Source organism: Protopterus annectens, chromosome 6.part1 (genome assembly GCF_019279795.1).
Source record: "Protopterus annectens isolate FY-2018-M chromosome 6.part1, PAN1.0, whole genome shotgun sequence".
NCBI classification, from domain to species: domain Eukaryota; kingdom Metazoa; phylum Chordata; order Ceratodontiformes; family Protopteridae; genus Protopterus; species Protopterus annectens.
In genome coordinates, this window is record NC_056738.1 from 335,758,743 (window position 1) to 335,780,782 (window position 22,040).

At 45.1% G+C, this 22,040-nt stretch overlaps 1 protein-coding gene across 1 annotated transcript in view; it reads right to left on the minus strand.

The window, feature by feature from the left end:
• Positions 1 to 22,040, minus strand: part of MTA2 (metastasis associated 1 family member 2) — a 1,757,597-nt gene that overhangs the window by 623,752 nt on the left and 1,111,805 nt on the right. The window contains exon 16 of the mRNA XM_044075372.1: positions 5,174 to 5,340. Within this exon, the coding sequence (XP_043931307.1) occupies positions 5,174 to 5,340 (167 nt within the window). The remainder of the gene's footprint in view (positions 1 to 5,173; positions 5,341 to 22,040) is intronic.

A 22,040-nucleotide genomic window follows, 5' to 3' on the forward strand; every position in this document is an offset into this window, starting at 1 on the left:
AGGGAGGGTAAACCTGACTGCAGATGCATACCTATCGGACATCTACATTTATGGTAGGTACAAAACTGTACTATGTCCTTCAAGGATGCATCTGCAGTCATCACATATGGGTAGAATACCATAGCCAATCTGGGGGTGGAGGAACTATGTAAAGGATGGTGTAGCTAAAATGCCCTGCAGGACTGCCATGGCAAAGCCTGCTCTGGATCTGGAATATAAAGGTAAATTGTAATGCTTGGCAAATGTATGCACGGAGCTCCATGTAGCAGCTACTAAAATGTCCTTGGTAGCCACCCCTCATAAGAAGGCTGTGGAGGTGGCTGTGGCTCTCGTGGAATGAGGTGTAATGTTAGTTCGCACAGTTTTTCTGTAACCTTTAGTTCTGTCCAGGTAGTAGCGCAACTGTCTGTGTATGTCCAGAGTGTGCAGAAGTTTCTCCCCTTTGTTTTGTGGATTTGGGAAGAAGGTAGGTAAATGAATAGCTTGATTTAATGAAACCCTGGATACCACCTTTGGCATAAATGTAGGATTGGTTCTTAGTGAAACTCTGTCCTGATGAAAAATAAAAAAAGGCTGTACTGCCATAAGGGCCTGTAACTCAGATACTCTTCTTGCTGAGGTTATGGCCAGAAGGAAAGCAGTCTTCCAAGACAGGAACTGTAGTTCTGCAGATGCTGCTGGTTCAAAGGGAGGCAAAGTTAGTTTTTCCAACACGAAGTTAAGGTCCCAAGTAGGTAGAGGTGGTTTCCTTGGAGGATTGATGTTTTCGATTCCTCTTAGAAACTGTCTTAGGAGAGGATGAGAGAAGACAGGCGGATCTGTATTGTACTCTGCTGAAATTGCTGAAACATGTATTTTAATGGAAGAGTAAGACAGACCATTGTGGAACATTTCTGCCAAGTATTCCAGGATATGTGCCATGCTCATCACTGTCACATCTAGGCCCTTTGTGGTGTTCCAAATGTGAAATCTTTTCCATTTTGCTGAATATGCCTTTCTTGTGGAAGGCCGGCGAGCTTCCATAATATCTTTCACTCTCTGGGATAGCTTGTCCTGAGGAGGAGTCAGGGTATTTTCCAGGCTGTTAGTTGCAAGGTTTTTAGGTTGGGATGCAGAGTCTTGTAATTGTGCTGTGACAGTAGCAGTGGCCATAGAGGAAGAGGCCATGGTTTCGTAAGTGACATGCTCTTTAATAGTGGGTACCAGTGCTGTCTTGGCCAGTCCGGAGCTATCAGAATCACCTTTGGCTGCTCTGTCCTGATCTTCAGTAAAACCTTGGTCATTAATGGGAGAGGTGGAAATGCATACACTGTTAGAGTTCTCCAGCTGAAAGAGAGAGCGTCCACTTTCCATGCTTGTGGGTGGTATGCCCTTGAGCAGAATTTCTTCAGTTGATGATTGTGGGGGGAGGCAAAAAGATCTAAGTCCGGTCTCCCCCATGATTGTGTTATCTGTAGAAGGATGTCTGGGTGCAGCATCCATTCGTGTGCATCCATGATGTTTCTGCTTAAGCTGTCCACCAGTATATTGTCTTTTCCTGGCACAAACTGGGATTGTAGCTGTATATTGAGATTCAGGGAAAGTTCCCATAGATTCATTACCAGCCTGCAAAGAGGATAGGAATGGGTGCCTCCTTGCTTGTTTATGTACCACATAACCGTGGTGTTGTCTGTCCTTATTAACAGAAAGGGTTTGAAGGCTTCGACTGCATGTATCACTGCCAGCATTTCCTTTTGGTTTATGTGCATGAGTAGCTCTTTTTGTGACCATAGACCTTGAATGCATCTTCCCTCCATGTGCGCTCCCCATCCGTGGTCTGAAGCGTCTGTTGTAATGGTTTGGCTGGCTATTGGTTTGCTGAAAGGCAGACCCCTGTTTGACTGGCTTGCTTGAGCCCACCACAGAAATTCCTTTTGAAGGCATGGAATGAGTGGTATTAAGGTTTCCAGGCTGTGACTGTGCTGAGTCCATAAACTCCTTAGGTACCATTGTAGTTTCTTCATATGTAGTCTTGTTTGCGGAATCAGAAGTATGCAAGAAGCCATGTAACCCAGAGCTTGCAGGATTTTCCTTGCAGTCAGCTGGGTTTGTCTTGTCAGATTTTTGAAGTAATCTGGTAGTTGACTTTGATTTTTTTCTGTAAGGAAGGCCATTTGGGTGGTTGTATCTAGATCTGCACCCAGGAAGGTTATTCTTTGGGATGGAACAAGTCTTGATTTGTGAAAGCTGACTGTATATCCCAAGGCCTGAAGTAGGTGAATGGCATAATTCAAGTGTTTTACCAAAGTTTGTTGGCTGTCCGCTTGTATTAGGCAGTCGTCCAGATATGGGTATATTTGCATCCCCTGAAGTCTGCAGTGTGCAATTACTGATGCCAGGCATTTCGTGAATACTCTGGGCGCAGTAGATAAGCCAAAGGGCAATGCTGAGAATTGATAATGCTCTGACCCTGCAAGAAATCTGAGGTGTCTTCTGCAACTTTGTCTGATAGGGACATGCAGGTATGCCTCCTTGAGGTCTAGAGTTACCAGCCAAGACCCCTTGCCCAGCATGGGAAGGAGCTGCTGTAGAGTCAGCATTTTGAACTTTGGTACAATGAGATAAGTGTTCAGTGCGGACAAGTCGAGAATAGGCCTCCATTGTTTTTCTTTTCTTGGAACAAGGAATAGTCTGGAATAAAATCCTTGGCCTTGTTCTGAGAGAGGAACTTTCTATAGCTTTCATTTGCATTAAGCTGGAAATTTGTTTCAAAGCCTCTGCCCTTTGATTCTGTGGCAGGTCTGGCATGCCCTTTCTTTTTGGTAATGTGTGGAAATGAAACCTGTATCCTTTGTCTATTATTTGTAGTGTCCATTTGTCCCTTGTAATATGGTGCCAATTTTCTGAAAATAAAGAAAGCTTTCCACCCAAGGGTGCTTCCAATTGAGCCCTGGTTGGCGGTTTCAAAGTAAAGTCATTGAGCCTGTCCTTGTGCAGCAGTTGAAGGTCCTGCATTACCTCTCTGGGTGGAAGGCTGCCATTGACGTCCTCTGTAGGAGCCTCTATTTTGCCCTCTACCTCTGGCACGCCTGTTCTTGCCTCTCTGAAACCTCTCTGTGTCTGGAAAGGACCAATTCTTGGAAGGCCAATTCCTGCTGAATCTTGGCGGTTGTACTTGGAGAAAATCTTTGACTGTTTGTACTGATTTTGCTTTTTCTTCAAATTTCTTTAGGACCTCCTGAGCCGTGGAGCCAAATAACTTTTGCTTTTCCAGTGGGGCATCCAGCAGCTTTGCTTTAACATGGTCTGGCAGAGATTGTTCCTTCAGCCAAGCATGCCTACGTATGACTGCGCCAGTCATAGCTGACCTACATGAAGCTTCCAATGCATCATAACCACATTGCAAGAAATGGTTGCTAACCTGCTGAGAGTTATGTACCAGGATCCTGAAGTGACTTGCGGTCTAGGGGGTCAGGTGAAGACAGCTTTTTATGCAATTCATCTAACCAATACTCTTGGTACTGTATCATATGAAATTGACAATTTATTGCCCTCAGAAAGAGTAGCAGAAGTATACACTTTTTTGCCCCATCTCTCTAAAGCTCTGGACTCCCTTTCAGAGGGGAGAGGATTTTTAGCAGTAGCAGCTGCAACCCCTTTTGGGCCCTGGGAAATAGTCTCTGGATCTGCAGAGTGGGCCTTGTAAAGGTAAAGATGCGAGTCCGGGACCCTGTAGTACCTATCGGGTTTGGCAGGAGCCGGAGGAAGAGAATCAGGGGTTGTGCTAGAGTCAGAATACACATCATCAATGACATTCAAAATAGGAGGAATAGCTAAAGGCCTATGCTGAGGTAAATGTAAAAAAGGTCCTTAATCTTTTCCTGGAATCAGAGAATTCCTGGCCCTGCCATTGGAAATGTTCTCTCATGGTGTGTAGTGTCTCCCCAAAGGAAAACTCTACAGGAGGGGAGGCCGAGGGAATAGATTCCTCTGCAACAGAATCCTCGTAGGCCGAATAAGCCTCCTCCTGGTGGTCCGAGAGAGTAGAGCCATCAGAGGCCTCATCTGAGGAGTGTGGATCAGAGGGATCAACCCTGGGCCTTTTGTCTGGAGGAGGTTGAGAGCCCCTAATTAGGGAGATAAGATCCTCTGCTAAGCTTAGAATTTGTGATCCTGTAGAGGGTCCCTGAGGGATAACCTTGGGAGGCAAAGCTTTTGAAAGTTTAGCAGCTTTAGCCCTGGAGAAAGCCTTAATGGACATGGATGCAGGAGGCCTGGCAGCACCACGTGCTGGAGTAGATTTGTCTAAAGGAATGGTGTCGGAAGGTTCCAGGACACCAGTTTCTGTTGGCAATTCAATAACCGACTCGGCCGGGGCCTCCGGGACCAAGGTAGTCGGTTGAGCGGTTTCTGAAATTGGAAGTACCAAGGACTCGGTTTCAGCCGAGACCGAGACACTCGTGGTAGGCCTTGCCGTGGTTTCAGCCGAAACCGCGGTCCGTGTGTGTCGGTCCTTGTCCTTCCGTTTTTTAACTAAATGCGAAGTCGGAGTCTCTAACGGCATCTTATATGAGAAACTAGCCCCAAAGAATTCCTCTGCAAACTCCGCCCGACGTCTAAGAGTGCGTCGGTTGAAGGAAGCACAGGCTGAACAGGCCGAGACATCGTGGTCTGGGCCTAGGCAGGGAAGGCAGTAAGAGTGGAAATCCTTATGAGGTATTTGTTTCCCACAAGTCAAACAATTATTAACTTTATCTGACATCGGCTGAGGCAAGAAAGAGTCCCCAACGGGGTACTTAGCTTTTTGAAGTCTTCGGTAGCTGAATTACAGGAGCTGGCCGACCGGCACTTGCGAACTGCTTCTGCTTCGGGCACCACGCGGCAAGAAAGACTGGGGATGATGGCGTCGGCGGATGCTTTTATACCCCAGGCACTCCGACGTCGGGGAAAATGCGACATCAGCCGACGCCGGACCCAGACTTTGGAATCCGGCCGACCGAAGGGCTGCCCGAGGCAGGACAACCCATATGTGATGACTGCAGATGCATCCTTGAAGGACATCTACTGTCAGATAGAACATTATGAAAAAGTTGATTTTACACTTAAAAACTGATTCATGTGTGCATCCCTCTAAATTGACAAAAAATGTTTATATGCAGTAATGGTTCAACTTTCATAATGCTAATATGTGTACCGGTGTTCCACGAGCAGCTCCTTCTATCTGTGTAGGTGTTTTCAGGCCACCATACTTCTTCCAGTAGATCCAACAGGAAGCACATAACCGGCACTGCATATTTGGTGGACCCCAGGCATACCACTGTGCTGACTGTGTAGCTGAAATAAAAACAATGATGATACAAGCTTAGCTGCAAGTACTTACAATTTAAGTAGACATAGAAAAACACAACCAACAAAACCAATTGCCCAGCTTCACCTGTCAACATGTAGACAAACAGATAAAACAACCCTTTCTGGGAAGGGGGAATGCAAGACAACCACCACAATTCAGAATGGCTGATAAACTGGACAGCACATAACTCGAGTAATTTAGTAACTATTGTTTTACCAAGGAAGTGCATACCTGGAAAACATTGTTTAATCTAATGCTAATAAAAGTTTGCCTAGAAAGATGAAAACGTTGAAGTTGGATGACTAATCAAAAGGGTGTTAACACAAAAGACATGTGTGAAGAAAGGGGAGTGAGTTCTCAATGTAGAGGTACGCAACACCGACATTTGCAAAAATACATAGTGAATGTAATTTATTAGAAAAGTGTGACTGCGGAAATAAAGGGGATACTTGAGACTGACTAAAAATGTTAAGATACTGAAAAAAGCTTTTTTTCAGATGAATCTGCCAGAAGCAAGAAAAAGTTATGTACCTACCTTAACGTTCGATGTTTGTAGTCCTTCTCACCGTACACTCTAGCACTTGGGACCAGAGCAGAACCTCGGCTCCGACTCGGCCATACTCTAGCTCAAAAACTTCTGATTGGCTCGTGGCTAGAAGGTATCCCATCATGCATCACCCACATTCTCCAGATCTTGTTTGCTTCGAGAAAATACAAGGACCACAATAACAGTGGGTACTCTACCCCTAGGTCCTCAAAGAGGGGGCAGGAGGGTACAGCGAGATGGACTACAAACACTGAACGTTATGTTAAGTACATAACTTCTTTATGTTCTGTAGTCCTATCTTGCCTTCATTCTTACACTTGGGACAGCATCCCTAGCACCTTCATTTTGGGTGGCTCATTGGAAAATGCTCCCAAATACTGTGGAACCAAAGGAAGACCTGTTCCTAGAAGCCATATACAATTTGTAGTGAATAATGAATGTGTGGGGTGAAGCCCATATTGCTGCAACACAAATGTTGTCTATTGGGATCCTAGCCTGAAAGGTTACAGAGGTAGACACAGACCTGGTAGAATGAGCTTTTACCTTGAAAGGCAGATATTTACTACTGGAGGAATAGATGAATAAAATGCAACTGGAAATCCAGTGAGATAATGTGACTTTAAAAACTGGGAGGCCCTGTCTAGTCTGAAAAGGAGACAAATGAAGTACAGTTGTGTACACTTACCATAAATGTAGATGTTGAGAGAGTACTCAATGTTGCAGTCATTACATTTGGGTTATCTGTTTGCGGTAGCCCTCAGTCGGCCTGATTAACAAAGTCTTGGGTCCTGCGTCAGTTGCGGTCTCTTCTTCCGTGACATCAGATTGTCAGGGGTAAGGAACATGCAGCCAATGTCATTACATCAGTTTTTCTTGCCCCAGATGTCAGGTGCCCCCCCCAATGGGAAGCAATTAAATCTATAAATATACAAGGTTATACCTCAAACAAAAAAGCAAATACACCGAAAAGCTTTTAAGCATTGAAAAGGAGAGAAGAGGTATAGCTAAATGAATTCAAGGGGCTGGAGGGAGGGTAACCATGACTGCAACAGTGAATACACTAGAACATCTACATTTAAGGTAAGTGTACACAACTGTAACATGTTCTTCGTGTTTCAATGTTGCAGTCATTACATTTGGGTAGATTCCCAAAGCTAAGGATGGGAGGAGGAATTTAGATAGCATTAGGACCAGCTATAAGGCCCTTCAAAACTGCAGTGGCAAAGCCAGCTCTGGATTTAGAGAAAATTGGCAAATGGTAATGCTTGGTGAAAGTACGTACAGAAAGTATAGTTGTGTACACTTACCATAAAAGTAGATGTTAGAGTGTATTCACTGTTGCAGTCATTACATCTGGGTAATCTGCTGGCAGGTTGCCCTCAGTCGGGCTGAATTCCAAAGTCTTGGGTCCTGCGTCGGTTGCTGTCTTCTCTTCCATGACGTCAGGGGTATAAAACAAGCAGCCAACGCCATTTTCTTTAGTTTTTGTTGCCCCCGATGTCAGGTCCCCCCCAAAAGATAGAAAAATAATATATATGTATATATGCATCAATATAAACTTTACCTTCATCTACAAGCAAATACACCACATAGGTTGTAGAAGATAGAGAAGGAAAGATAAACTTCAGAATGACAGGGGGATGGCGAGAGGGTAACCTGGATTTCAACAGTGAATACACTCTAACATCAACATTTATGATAAGTGTACACAACTGTACTATATTCTTTGTGTTTCACTGTTGCAGTCATTACATTTGGGTAGAATCCCAAAGCTATGGTTGGGAGGCTGGAGCTAAACAGCATTAGGTGCAGCTATAAGGCCCTGCAGAACTGCAGTGGCAAAGCCTGCCCTGGACCTAAGAGTAGAGAGGCAAATGGTAATGCTTTGTAAAGGTGTGAACAGAACAAAAGGGTAGGCTAAATAGATTATGCCAATAAAAATGCATGCACTAAACTAAACATTTCTTTCATCTACAAGCAAATACACCACATAGGTTGTATAGAATAGAGAAGTACAGAGAAAACCCAGCAAATGAAAAGGGGGATGGTGGGAGGGTAACCTGGACTGCAACAGTGAATACACTCGAACATCTATATTTATGGTAGGTACACAACTGCACTATGTTCGTGTTTCACTGTTGCAGTCATTACTCTTGGGTTGAATCCCAAAGCTGAGGATGGGTGGCTGGGTTAAACAGGATTAGGAGAGGCTATGAGGCCCTGCAGAACTGCAGTGGCAAAGCCTGCTCTGGATTTAGAGTAGAGAAGTAAGTGGTAGTGCTTTGTAAAAGTGTGCACTGAACTCCAAGTTGCAGCCTCTAAGATGTCTTTGGTTGGTACTCCTCTGAGAAAGGCTGCTGAAGTGGCTGCTGCTCTGGTAGAATGTGGCCTAATGCCTTTAGGCACTGATTTACCATGCTGTGAGTAGCAGAAATGAATACAATGGCCTATCCATTTTGTAATAGTCTGTTTTGAGATATCCTTTCCTTGTGATCCTGCAGCACATGCCACTAAAAGTTGCTCAGTCTTTCTGAAAGCTTTAGTTCTGTCCAAGTAGAAGTGTAGCTGTCTGTGTATGTCCAAAGAATGCAGAAGTCTCTCAACCTTGTTCTGTGGGTGTGGATAAAATGTAGGCAAGTGAATGGTTTGGTTAAGGGCCACAGTGGACACCACCTTAGGCATAAATGTAGGGTTCGTCATCAGAGAAACCCTGTGTGGATGGAAAATGATAAAAGGTTCCACAGCCATAAGTGCCTGTAACTTCGAGACTCGTCTTGCCGAGGTTATTGCTAGGAGCAGATCTGTTTTCCAGGATAAGAATTTTATATCAGCTGTTGAGGCTGGCTCAAAAGGAGGCAGTGTGAGTTTTTCCAAGACATAATTGAGGTCCCATGCAGGTATTGGTGTGCTACTTGGAGGTCTTATGTTTTTGGCCCCTCAGAGGTACTGCCTTATTAAAGGATGAAAAAAGATAGGTGGTTCCGCATTGTAATGGGCTGAAATGGCAGAGGCATGAATCTTAATTCATGAAAAGGATAGGCCTTTGGACAGCATCTCAGTTAAGTATTGTAAAATCTCAGGAATATTTGGTACAAACGTGTCAATTCCTTGTTTCTGGTTCCAAGCACAGAATCTCTTCCATTTTTCTGCATAAGATTTTCTGGTACTGGGCCTCCTGGCCTCCAAGATAACGTCCATAACAGCTTTTGAAAGAGGAATGTTCTGAATGGCTACATTATCCGCCATGCTGCTAGATTTAAGGTCCTGAGTTTGCTGTGCAAGATCTGATTGTTTTGTTGGGTCAGTGAGACATTTGAGGCAATGGCTGGACCTTGAGACAAGTTCTTTAGGATTGGGTACCAGTGCTGGTGTGGCCAGTCTGGGGCAATCAGTATCATTTTTGGCTTTTCTTGTCTGACCTTTAAGAGTACCTTGGGGAGGAGAGGCAGTGGAGAAAAGGCATATACTGTTAGGTTTTTCCAGCTGAAGGATAGGGCATCCACTTTCCATGCTTGCTTGTGATAAATCCTTTTGCAGAATCTCTGTAATTGGCAGTTGTGAGGGAAGGCAAATAGATCTATGTCTGGGAATCCCCATATTTCCTTGTTATCATGCTGAAGACTAGTGGATCCAGTTTCCACTCGTGGGGATCCATGAGGTTTCTGCTTAGTTCATCTGCCAGAGTATTTATTTTTCCTGGCAGGAATTGTGCTTGCAGGTGAACTTAAGTCAATGCTGTGTCCCACAAAGTCATGGCTGGTCTGCAGAAGGGGTAGGAATGTGTGCCTCTCTGCTTGTTTATGTACCACATGACTGTAGTATTGTCCGTCTATCAGTAGTTGTCCTGGATGAAGTAGATCCTTGAAAGCTGTCAGGGCATTTTGTACAGCTAGCATTTCTTTTTGTTTGATATGAAGATGCCTTTGGCTTGCGGGCCATGTGCCCTGAATACATTTTCCTGCCATGTGGGCCCCCCAGGCATAATCTGATGCATCTGTTGTTAGTGTCTGCCTGGCTGTGGGTAAAGTGAATGGCTGTCCCTTGTTGTGGTGACAGGCCTGTGCCCACCATCGAAACTCCTGTCACAGGCAGGGAATGAGGGTAATAAAAGTTTCCAGGCTGTGGCAATGTTGAGTCGAAACATTTTTTAGATACCATTGTAGTTTCCTCATATGCAGTCTGGCATACGGAATTAGCAGAATGCAGGATGCCATGAAGCCCAAAGCCTGCAAGATTTTCCTTGCAGATAACTGGGTCTTTGTTGCCAGTTGCCTTTGTTTGTCTGGCGTGAGATAAGCCATCTGGGCAGTTGTATTTAAGCTTGCACCCAGGAATATTATCTCTTGAGCGGGTACTAGTTTTGATTTCTTTTCGTTTACTGTGGACCCAAGGCAAATTAGTAATCTTTTTACAAACACCAGATGCTTTAGTAGAATGTCTTTGTTCACTGTTTGAATAAGGCAGTCGTCCAAGTAAGGATATATCTGAATTCCTCTTTGTCTACAAAAAGCAATTACTGGTGCCAGGCATTTTGTGAAGACCCTGGACGCAGTAGATAAGCCAAAGTGCAGTGGAGAGAATTGGTAGTGCATTGAGCCAGCTATGAATCTGAGGTATCTTCTGCAAGATTGCCTGATTGGGACATGCAGGTATGCCTCTTAGGTCCAAAGTTACAAGCCAAGCCTTCTTGCCCAGCATGGGCAGTAGCTGCTGCAGAGTCAACATTTTGAATTTTGCAACATCCAGAAAAGTGTTTAGTATAGACAGGTCCAGTATTGGTCTCCAGGCTTTGTCATTTCTGGGCACCATGAAAAGTCTCTAGTAAAATCCTTGTCCCTGCTCTTGTTGTGGTACTTGTTGAAAGGCCCTCATGTCCATGAGGGATGAAACTTGCTTTTGTGCCTCTGCCCATTGATTGTGTGGCAGGTCTGGCATACCTTTTGCCCTTGGCAGGGTGTGAAAGTGGAACCTGTAGCCCTGAGACACTATGTTCAAGACCCATTTGTCCTGGGTAATCGTACCAATTTGGTGAAAAAAGTGCTAGTTTTCCCCCTAAGGGGGCTGCCAAAAGATAAGTGTTTGGTTCTGGCAGAGGAAAGTCATTGGGACTGTTTCCTGTATGGTTGTGATTTGTCTTCTCTGCTTTTGGAGGTAGAAGCACCCCATTGTTTAGGCTTGTATGAGCCTTGGGGCTGAGATCTGCCTCTGGGGCGTCTGTATCTGCCTCGTTGTGGCCTGACACTGGAAAGGACCAATTTTTTGTAGGCCAGTTCCTGCTAAATCTGGGTGGCTGTACCTGTAGGAAATCCTTAACTGTCTGCATGGATTTCGTTTATCCTCCATTTTCTTCAACACCTCTTCTGTCTTAACACCAAAAAAGTATCATGCTGTAATGGAGCATCCAATAATTTTGCTTTAACATGATCAGGCAGATTCTGTTCCTTTAACCAAGCATGCCTTCTAATGACAGAACCCTTAACAGCAGCACTGCAAGAGGCCTCCAGTGAATCAAAACCACATTGCAAAGTATGCTTTCCCACTTGTTCAGCTGCATGCAATAAATCCTGCATTTCCTTGTTATCAGAACATTCAGAATTTGTCAACATTTTCTGTTTAAGCAGTGACATTAAGTATTGCTGATATTTAAGCATATGAAACTGACAATTTAAAGCCCTTACAGCCAAGGTAGCAGAAGTGTAAACTTTTTTCCCCCATCTGTCCATTGCCCTAGAATCCCTATCAGAAGGGACAGGGTTTTTTGCAGTGGAGGCCTTGACCCCTTTGGGATCCTGAGATACAGTTTCCGGGTCAGCAGCAGAGTTTTTATATAGAAATTTATGAGTCTGGAACCCTGTAGTATCTGTCTGGCTTAGCAGGTGCCGGGGGTAGAGAGTCAGGAGACAGGCCGGACTCTGAAAATACATCATCTACAATGTCTAGAACAGGTGGAATAGCAAGAGGTCTGTGCTGAGGTAGTAAAAGAAAGTCTTTGAGCCTTTTCTTAGATTCTGAGTAATCTTGGCTCTTCCAGTGGAAATGCTCCCTCATAGTATGCAATGTTTCCCCAAAAGAATAATTCTCAGGAGAGGCTGAAGGAACAGATTCTTCAGCATCAGAAGCCTCATAGGGAGGAAAAGAGTATCCTTGTTCAGAAGAGGAGTCAGAGGAAATTGAAACCTGATCAGAAGAATCATACTCTGTCTCTTGCCTAGGCCTCTTATCAGGCGGGGGATGGGAACCCCTGATCAAAGTAATTAGGTCTTCGGCCATTTTAAGCATCTGTTTCTTAGGCATGGAAGTCTGTCCAGGAGAATGCTGTAGTTGTTTGTCTTTAGAGCTGTTTTAGTCTTTGAAGCTGAGGTTGGCTTGACATATAATTGTGTAGGTCTGATAACACCCTCAGAAGCCGATGCCTGCTCAGCGGCTCTGGACCCATCTAAGGGAATAGTTTCCAAAAGTCCAATACCTTGAGTATCCAAAGGCCTAGGCGGCTCCACGTGGGAGTTGGAAGCAGCCTGTGGCTCTGAGGTAGCGGGCATCAGGGGCTGCAAAAGCACCTCACTGAGTACCGGCGAATGGCCTAGTGGGGGCCTCGTCGTCGATTTTGGACCTCAGATGCCTGTCCCTTTCCTTGCGTTTTTTCATAAACTCCAGTCGTCGGCTGTTCTGACGGCATTATATAATTAAACTTTTGGCCAAAGTAATGAAAGGCAAAACTGTACTGACGCTTAATAGTGCGTTGGTTAAATCTAGCAAAAAACTGACAGCTAGCAACGGCGTGATCAGGGCCTAGGCAAAGAATACAGTAAGAATGAAAATCCTTATGAGGTATTTGCTTCCCACAAGAAATACAATTGTTAACTTTTTCTGACATCGGTCTGGAGCAAGAAAAAAGTTTCCCCAACGGGGTACTTAGCTTTAATGAAGACTTCGGATCTGAAATTCGATTTTGAAAATCTCAGGAGACTGCCGACTGGCACTTGCGAACTGCTTTTGCTTCGGGCACCGCGCGGCAAGAAAGACTGAAGAAAATGGCGTTGGCTGCATCTTTTATACCCCTGGCGCACTGACGTCAGGGAAAAGGCGACAGCAACCGACGCCAGACCAGGACTTTGGAATTCAGGCAGACTGTGGGTAGCCTGCCAGCAGGATAACCCAAGAGTAATGACTGCAACTGTGAAACATGAACATCTCTTCTTGCTGAAGTAATTGCTAGTAGCAGAGCGGTCTTCCATGATAAGAACTTTATATCAGCGGTAGCAGCTGCTTCAAATGGAGGCAGGGCGAGCTTTTTCAACACACAATTGAGGTCCCATGCAGATAATGGTGATCTTCTAGGAGGCCTTAAATTTTTGGCTCCTCAAAGATACTGCTTTAGTAAAGGATGAGAAAAGATTGGTGGCTCTGTATTGTAAAGAGCTGAAATGGAAGAGGCATGGATTTTGACTGATGAGAAAGATAGGCCTTTGTCAAGCATCTCAGTTAAGTATTGTCATACTGGAGAATATGTGGTTCTGCTATACGAGTTCCTTGTGCTTGATTCCAAGCACAGACTCTTCCATTTGTCAGCATAAGATTTTCTAGTACTAGGCCTTCTGGCTTCCAAAATGACATCCATCACAGCTTTACTGAGAGGTGTCGTTTGTATGATTACAGGATTAGCCATGCTGCCATGTTCAGAGTCTGTAGTTGATTGTGCAGGATCTGATTGTTTTGCTGGGACAGTAGTTGTGGTTTTTGAGGCAAGGTCCAAGCTGGGTATTGAGACAAGTTCCTTAGGATTGGGTACCAGTATTGGCGGGGCCAGTCCGGGGCAATTAAAATCATCTTTGGCTTCTCTTGTCTGACTTTTAGGAGGACCTTGGGTAGAAGAGGCAGAGGAGGAAAGGCGTAAACCAATAGGTTTTTCCAACTGAAGGATAGGGCGTCCACTTTCCATGCTTGTCTGTGATAAGTCCTTGTGCAGAATGTTTTCAGTTGATAATTATGAGGACAGGCAAATAGATCTATGTCTGGCCTCCCCCATTTCTCTGTCATCATGCTGAAGACTTGTGGATTTAGTTTCCACTTGTGAGGATCCATAAGGTTTCGGCTTAAATCGTCTGCCAGAGTGTTTTGTTTTCCTGGCAGGAATTGAGCTCGAAGATGTATTTGGTAGGTCAAAGTAGTGTCCCACAGTGCCATGGCTAATCTGCAAAGGGGGTATGAGTGTGTGCCCCCTTGCTTGTTTATATACCACATGACTGTGGTGTTGTCCGTCTTTATCAGTAGTTGTCCTGGATGAAGTAAGTCCTTGAAGGCTGTCAGGGCATTTTGAACAGCCAGCATCTCTTTCTAGTTGATATGTAGATGCATTTGATTTGGTGCCCATATGCCCTGAATGCATCTTCCTGCCATGTGGGCCCCCCCCAGGCATAATCTGAAGCGTCTGTTAAGGTTTGGCTGGCAGGGGGTAGAGTGAAGGGCCGTCCCATGTTTTGGTGACAGGCCTTTGCCCACCATAGAAACTCCTGTTGCAGGCAGGGAATGAGAAGAATCACTGTTTCCAGACTCTGTGAATGTTGACTCCATAAACTTTTTAGGTAGCATTGAAGTTTCCTCATATGCAATCTTGCATATGGAATTAGTAGGATGCAGGATGCCATGAAGCCCAGAGCCTGCAGAATTTGTCTTGCAGAAGACTGGGATTTTGTTGCCATCAGTTTGAAGTAAGTAGTCAGTTGCCTTTGTTCGTCTGGCATGAGGTAAGCCATCTGGGCAGATGTATTCAAGCTTACACACAGGAATGTTATCGTTTGAGAGGGTACCAGTTGTGATTTCTTTTCGTTTATTGTGTACCCTAAGCATGTTAGAAGCCTTTTCACAAACTCCAGGTGTTGCAAAAGAGTGTCCTTGTTCTCTGCTTGAATGAGACAGTCCAAGTAAGAATATATTTGAATACTTCTTTGTCTGCAAAATGCAATTACTGGTGCCAGGCACTTTGTAAGGACCCTGGGTGCAGTAGATAAGCCAAAGGGCAGTGCAGAGAATTGGTAATGCATTAAGCCGGCCTTGAATCTGAGGTTTCTTCTGCACGACTGTCTTATTGGGACATGCAGGTATGCCTCTTTTAGGTCTAAATTCACCAGCCAAGCATTCTTGCCCAGCATGGGCAGAAGCTGCTGAAAAGTCAGCATTTTGAATTTTGGAATGTCCAGGTATGTGTTCAAAATCGATAAATCCAGTATTGGCCGCCAAGCCTTGTCCTTTCTGGGTACAAAGAACAGTCGAGTAAAAACCTTGTCATTTTTCCTGTTCTGGTACTGTCTGAATGGCCCCCATATCCATGAGAGAAGTAACCTGTTTCTGTGCCTCTGCACATTGATTTTTTGGCAGATCTGGCCAACCATTTGTCATTGGCAGAGTGTGGAAATGGAATCTGTATCCCTGTGATACGATGTTTAGTACCCACTTGTCCTTCATAGGTTCATACTAGGCTATCTGACCTAGGGCATTTATAAGCCTAGCCAGAGTGTGTGTGGCTTTCACCACCCCTTAGGATGAGAATACTATACCCATTAGTTTGCTGTGCCTCTGTCCAACAGTGACACAGAGATGATTCCCGGGGTAAACCTACGATCTCCCATCCACTTGTCAAGATTTCTCTTGAACAGAGTCAGTGAGGGGCTCTGCCTCACATGGACTGGGACTCTGTTCCATAGTGTAGGGAGTCTCTGGGTGATGAATCTGTCCCTCCAGCACGTCCTATTTATATCCGTGTTGAGGTTTAAGTCTCTTGCTCTCGTGGCTCTGGTGGATTTGGATTTTTTGAGGTGGAGCATGTCCATTAATTCCGGGTTGGACATGGCCTTGTATGCAGGCACAGATCACCTCTGAGCAGACGGTATGCGACTGAATAGAGCTGGAGTTTCTTCAGTCGGGCAGCGTATGACATATGTTTGAGCCCCTTTATCCTTTTGGTGACGAACTTTTGAGGTCTTTCCAACTGCTGCAGGTGTCGGGTAAGGTACATTCCAAATGGGGCATTGTACTCAATCATTGGTCTGATAAGTGAAGAGTACAGGGGTACAATGACCTCTCCTGATCTGGATGTGAATCCCTTCATGATCAGGTGGGCAATGTAGAAGGTCTTCCTAACCACTTTGGCAATGTGAGTGTCAAAAGAGAGGTTACTGTCAACTTGGGTCCCCAGGTCCCTGATAACTTCTTCCGTGTTTAATTGATTACCACCTATGTGGTAATTAGGGGTTACCTTGTTTTTCCCAAAGGGTATGACTATACATTTTTTGGCATTTAGCTTAAGGCCATGGCTCTGGCACCAGTTATCCATTTCTATGAGACCTCTCTGGAGGATGTCTGTGTCTGATGGAGTGTCAATTATGGTGCCCAGTTTGCAGTCATCTGCAAATTTTGTCAGCCACAATCCCCTATGTTTGCCTGCACTTCAGAAAAATAAATGCTGAACAAGAGGGGCCCAGGACTGAGCCCTGTGGGACACTGCTCGTGACCGGCTTAGAGTCTGACATGGCACCAGCAACTCTAACCCTGTGGGTTCTGTCCTTGAGCCAGTTTGCAACCCATCTTGTGACATATGGGTTTACATCTAAGCTGGTGAGCTTTTCTATGATGCTCGAGTGGGGTATTGTGTCGAACGCTTTTGCTAGGTCAAGGTAGGCTGTGTGAACTGCCTTACCCTCATCAATGGCCTTAGTGACTGTTTCGAAAAAGACGACCAAGTTCAAGAGGCAGGATCTGCCCTTGACAAAGCCAAATTGGGTAGGATCCAGTGTCTGTAGGTCCCCAATGTCTTTATTTATGAGTTCCATTATGATCCTCTCCATAGCTTTGCAGACAAGGCTCGTCAAGCTTATGGGGCGGTAATTTCCAGGGTCCGTAATTTCCAGGGTCCGTAGAAGCACCGCCTTTGCGGAGTGGGACCACAGTTGCCGTACGCCATTCTTTGGGTACGTATCCTGTAGTAAGGCTAAGATTAAACAGCAGCCTTATGTGTGGGTTTAGTTCCTCATTGAGTTTGTGTAGCACACAGCCGGGGACACCGTCCGGTCCCATTGATGCTGTGTTTTTTGCTTTAGAGAGAGCAGCTCTCACCTGGGCATCTGAGATGTTTGGGAGGCTAGACTCTGGTGGGATAAATATTTCTCCTTTTGGGGGGGAGGGGAGAAATTAGCACTGAACCTGTCTGCCAGTATGTTGGCAATGTCTGTGGGTTCAGTGATTTTTGTATCATTTTGGACTAATTCTGAGCATATCTGGGAGTTTCCACCCAGGTTTCTAACATAGCTAAAGAAGGCCTTATGATTGTCTTTTGTGTCTTTAGCGATTTTTCTCTCAAAGTTGGCCTTGGATGATTTTATGAGTGATCGTAGTTTTTTGCTAGTATTGATCACAGATGCCTTCCCTTTTAGGGATTTTGCTCTGTCATGTAGTAGCTTTCTCCTCTTGTTGTAGAGTTTATGGCTGGGGTCCACCAGACCGGGCACCTGCCTTTGGTGGAAAGGGTCTTGATTTTATTAGGGATTGCTTGATCCATACATTCCTGGAGGTGCTCATAGAAGGCATTTGTAAGGGTTTCAGCAGCGTGGGTTGTGTTTCCACTGGCTCGGGGGCCTTGAAGGATACCACTCCAGTCTTAAGAAGTGTGAAGTTTGCTTTTGAGAAGTTCTTCACTGCGGTCTTTTTTGCTGGGGTTGGGGGCGGGATGTGGATCTCCAGTGAGATTAATTTATGGTCTGATCTCACCAATGAGGGATATACTTCCGGTGTGGAGCATTTTGTCCCCATGTTTGTGATGATCAGGTCTAGTATATTTTCTCCTCTTGTGGGAATGGTGACTAGTTGTTCCATAGCACTTGAGTTTATGAATTCAAGGAACCTTTGGGCTAGGGTGTTGGGGCTTGAGTAATGTTCCCAGTCTATGTTTGGGTAGTTGAAGTCACCCAATATGATGGTGTTTGGAGAGACATTCATACTCTCCAGTGTCTTCAGGAAGGCTGTGTGGGTTTCCTGAGTTTGAGAGGGTGGTCTGTAGCATGCTACAAACTGTAGGGCAGTTTTACCTATGGTTAATTGCACCTGGATGGTCTCCGATGCTTCGTGCGTTGCCACTAACCTGGAGGTGTGGGTATCCTTTATGAATATGGATACTCCCCCCTCCTTTTGTGGTTCGGTCCGGATTTTGGGGCCGGAACGCATGACATGAGGTATAACCTGACAGTGCTGGGGTGCTCTCAGGAGCCTTGAACCAGGTTTCAGTCACAGCACAGACATCGATGTTCTCCATACTGAGGAGGGCTTCAAGGGCGTGCATCTTGAGGTTTAGACTTCTGGCATTGAGCAGTATTACCCTTAGTTTTTTTCCATTTTTGTTTTCTAGGACGGTAGGTTTATCATTTGAGCCTTGCCTAAAAAAGGCACTATGGGGGTGGCAAGAGCCTTTGCCAATATCCGGAAGCCCAGGGGTGACAGGTGCAAGCCGTCCCTTGCGAAGCAGCGTGGCTGTCGAGCATGTCATCCCAGGCAGACATTGGATCCCCTTAGAATGACACCAGTAATTAAGCCAATTATTAAAGCTGATCATTTTGTCTCTGTATTGTGGCATCATTCTTGGTGAGGGTAGGATACTGGTCAGGGTCATACCGGCCTAGGCTACATAATCTGAGAGCTCCTCTATGTCTCTTTTCATGTAGTCCAGGGAGGTACGTCTCAGGTCGTTCACACCGGCATGGACAATGACTGAGTCATACTTGTACTTGCTGTGGAGTGACCAGAGTGCTTGTGTTATGTGGCGGATTCTAGCGCCCGACAGGCAGCTTACTGTGATCTTTTCCTTGTTCAGTCTGGGACGTCAGTGTGTCTGACTATGGTGTCACCTATAACAAGTGTGTCTGGCATTGTGTTTGGCCTTAAGGGCTGTGACTGTTTAGCACACAGACTGAGAGCTATGTGTTGCATGTCTTATGTCTTGAGGTGGCAGTTGCTTGGGTGTCTGCTTTGGAGGCCTCTGTAGTTTTGGTAGATTTTTGATCAGTGCCTCCGAGTATGTCTTTGTGTGTTTATGTGTTTGTTTTGCAGTTGTGATAGCTCTATGTGAAACTGGGTTTGTGGTGTGCGTGGTTTCCTTCTCCTCCTGTCTGGTCTTGCCAGTCCTGAGTTGAGAGAGCTCAGCCTCCAGTTTGGCTATATAGTTGCATCTCTCACATGTATTTGTGTTTTGTGGGAGAAGGAGTGGGTTGTCTGTGTACATGAGGCAATTGTAACATTGCCTCAAGATGCCAAGATTCCCCAGCTGAACAGGAGAGGACGCTAGCAACTGACCATTCGACATGCTAGAAAAAGTGAAAAAGTTTGCTGTGCAACTGAGTCAGAAGGGACCTATAGGGAAATGGGTACTCAAGGGGATTCTAGGCTAATGTAGTACTTTGTTTAGTATATAAGTACTTTACCTATATAAAAATGCTTTAGGAGCAAGTGCTGAGCTTTTGAGATAGAGAATAGACTGTTTAGATTGCAAGTAGAGAAGTTCTAAGGGAAAATTGAAGAGCAGACTTTACGGAGCCAGAAATAGTTTAACCGGCGCTGCCTGATGGTGCTCTATGGGCAACTCCGTGCTAAAGCGGGCTTTATAGCAGGGGGTTGAAAAGAGCTAGGAATTGACCCAAAATGGCCAATACACTACAATTTTCTGGCTGGAACCACTGCTCTAGGGACAAATAGGCTGCTCAGTGCTCCCCACTCCCACTGGTGAACAAAGAAGCTTCCCTTTATCCAAATAAGGATACGGAATAGCACAGGAACCAAGCCAAAGCCCCGAGATCAGCAAACTCTGAAGACTGGACTATTCTAGTTCAGTAAGGCGGGAAAACAAGATATTTTTTTTGCAGAAAACAGAGGAAAAACAGACAGTAAATGCTATAAATGCTTTTAAACGGCTAGCGCACTTGAGTGTGTTAGCCTACAGGTAAAATTAAGCAACAAATAACTGGGTTATTAACTGCCAACTTTGAGCAAAAAGTGCTAATTTTCCCCCTATGGGTGCTGCCAAAACATAAGTGCTAGGTGTAGGCAGAGGGAAGTCATTGGGATTGCTTTCTGTAGGTTTGCGCTTTATCTCCCCCAGATTTGGAGGTGGATGCGCCCCACTGCTTTGACCTGTATGAGTCTTGAGCCTGGTACCTGGAACCCTTAGAGCATCTGGATTTGCCCCTTTGAGCTCTGTCTGACACAGGAAAGGACCAATTTTTTGTAGGCCAGTGTCTACTGAATCTTGGTGGCTGCACTTGTAAGAAATCTTTAACAGTTTGCATAGACTTAGCTTTATCTTCCATTTTCTTTTAAACCTCTTCTGCCTTAATACCAAACAGAGAATCATGCTGTAAAGGTGCATCTAGCAATTTAGCTTTAACATGATCAAGCAAATTTTGTTCTTTTAACCAGGCATGCCTCCTAATCACAGATCCAGTAACAGCGGCCCTGCAGGCGGCCTCTAAAGAATCAAAACCACATTGCAAAGTATGCTTTCCAATTTGTTCAGCTGCATGCAACAATTCCTGCAATTCTTTATTTTCTGCACATTCTGAAATCAACATAATTTTCTGTTTCAGCAATCCCATAACATGTTGTTGGTACTTAAGCATATAACATTGACAATTTAAGACCCTGATTGCCAAGGCTGCAGATGTATAAACCTTTTTTCCCCATCTGTCCAGTGCCCTAGAATCTCTGTCAGAGGGGGTAGGGTTTTTTGCTGTTGATGCCTTAACTCCCTTTGGACCCTGTGAAATAGTTTCAGGATCAGCAGCAGAGTTTCTAAATAAAAGTTTATGTGAGTCGGGGACTCTAATATCTGTCAGGCTTACTGGGGAGTCGGAGGTAAGGAGTCAGGGGTCAAACCTGACCCCGAAAACACAACATCCACAATGTCTAAAACAGGGGGAATGGCTAAAGGCTTGTGCTTTGGGAGAAGGAAATCCCTGAGCCTCTTTTTTGATTCTGAGAAGTCTTAACTCTCCCGGTGAAAATGCTCCCTCAAAGTATGCAAAGTTTCTCCAAATGAATAATCCTCAGGAGGAGATGCAGATGGAATAGACTCCTCAGCATCAGAATCCTCATATGGAGGTACAGATAATTCCTGATGAGAAGAAATAGAAACCTGATCTGAAGATTCAAAATCAGTGTCTTGCCTAGGCCTCTTATCTGGAGGGGGATGGGAACCCCTGATCAAGGTAATAAGGTCTTCAGCCATTTTGATAATCTGGTTTTTAGGCATAGAGGCCTGTGCACGTGGCTCATGCGTCATTTTTTTAGGTTTAGAAGTTGCTTTTGTCTTTGGTTTTGCAGCTGTCGTCGGTTTGATGTACAAATGTTGAGGTCTGAATACACCCTCAAAAGCCAGTATCTGCTCAGCGGCACCGGGCCCATCCGAGGGAGATACATCCATCCGTCGGTCCAATACTTTGAGTATCTTGCGGCATGCCGGACTCCACATGGGTATCGGTAGAGGCCTGCGACTTGAAGGTAGAGGGTATCAGGGGCTGCGAATGTGCCTCACTGAGTACCAGCGACTGGCTTAGGAGAAGCCTAGTCGTCGATTTTGGATTTAGACTGCCATTCTCTGTCCTTTTCTTTGCGTTTTTTATGTACTCCGGTAGTCAGATTGCTATCCGACGACATTTCTGGGTAGTTAAATCTGTTTCCAAAATACTCTGAGCAAAAATATACAGACGCTTAATAGTGCGTTGGTTAAATCTAGCCAAAACTGACAGTCAGGCACGTTGTGATCAGGGCCTACGCAAGGAATTTGCTTCCTACAAGTAATACAATTAACTTTTTCTGACATCAGTAAAAAGCAAGAAAACACTTTCCCCAACGGGGTACTTAACTTTAGTGAAGACTTCGGTTCTGAAACTCAAACTCGAATATTTAAGTAGTCGGCCAACCGGCACGTGCGAAATGCTTCTGCTTCGGGCACCGCACGGCAAGAAAGACTTAAGAAAATGGTGTCGGCTGCATGTTTTATACCCCTAACGACCTGACATCATGGAAGAGAAGACGGCAACTGACGCAGGACCCAAGACGTTGGAATTCAGGCCGACTGAGGGAAACCTGCCAGCAGATTACCCAAATGTAATGACTGCAACAGTGAAC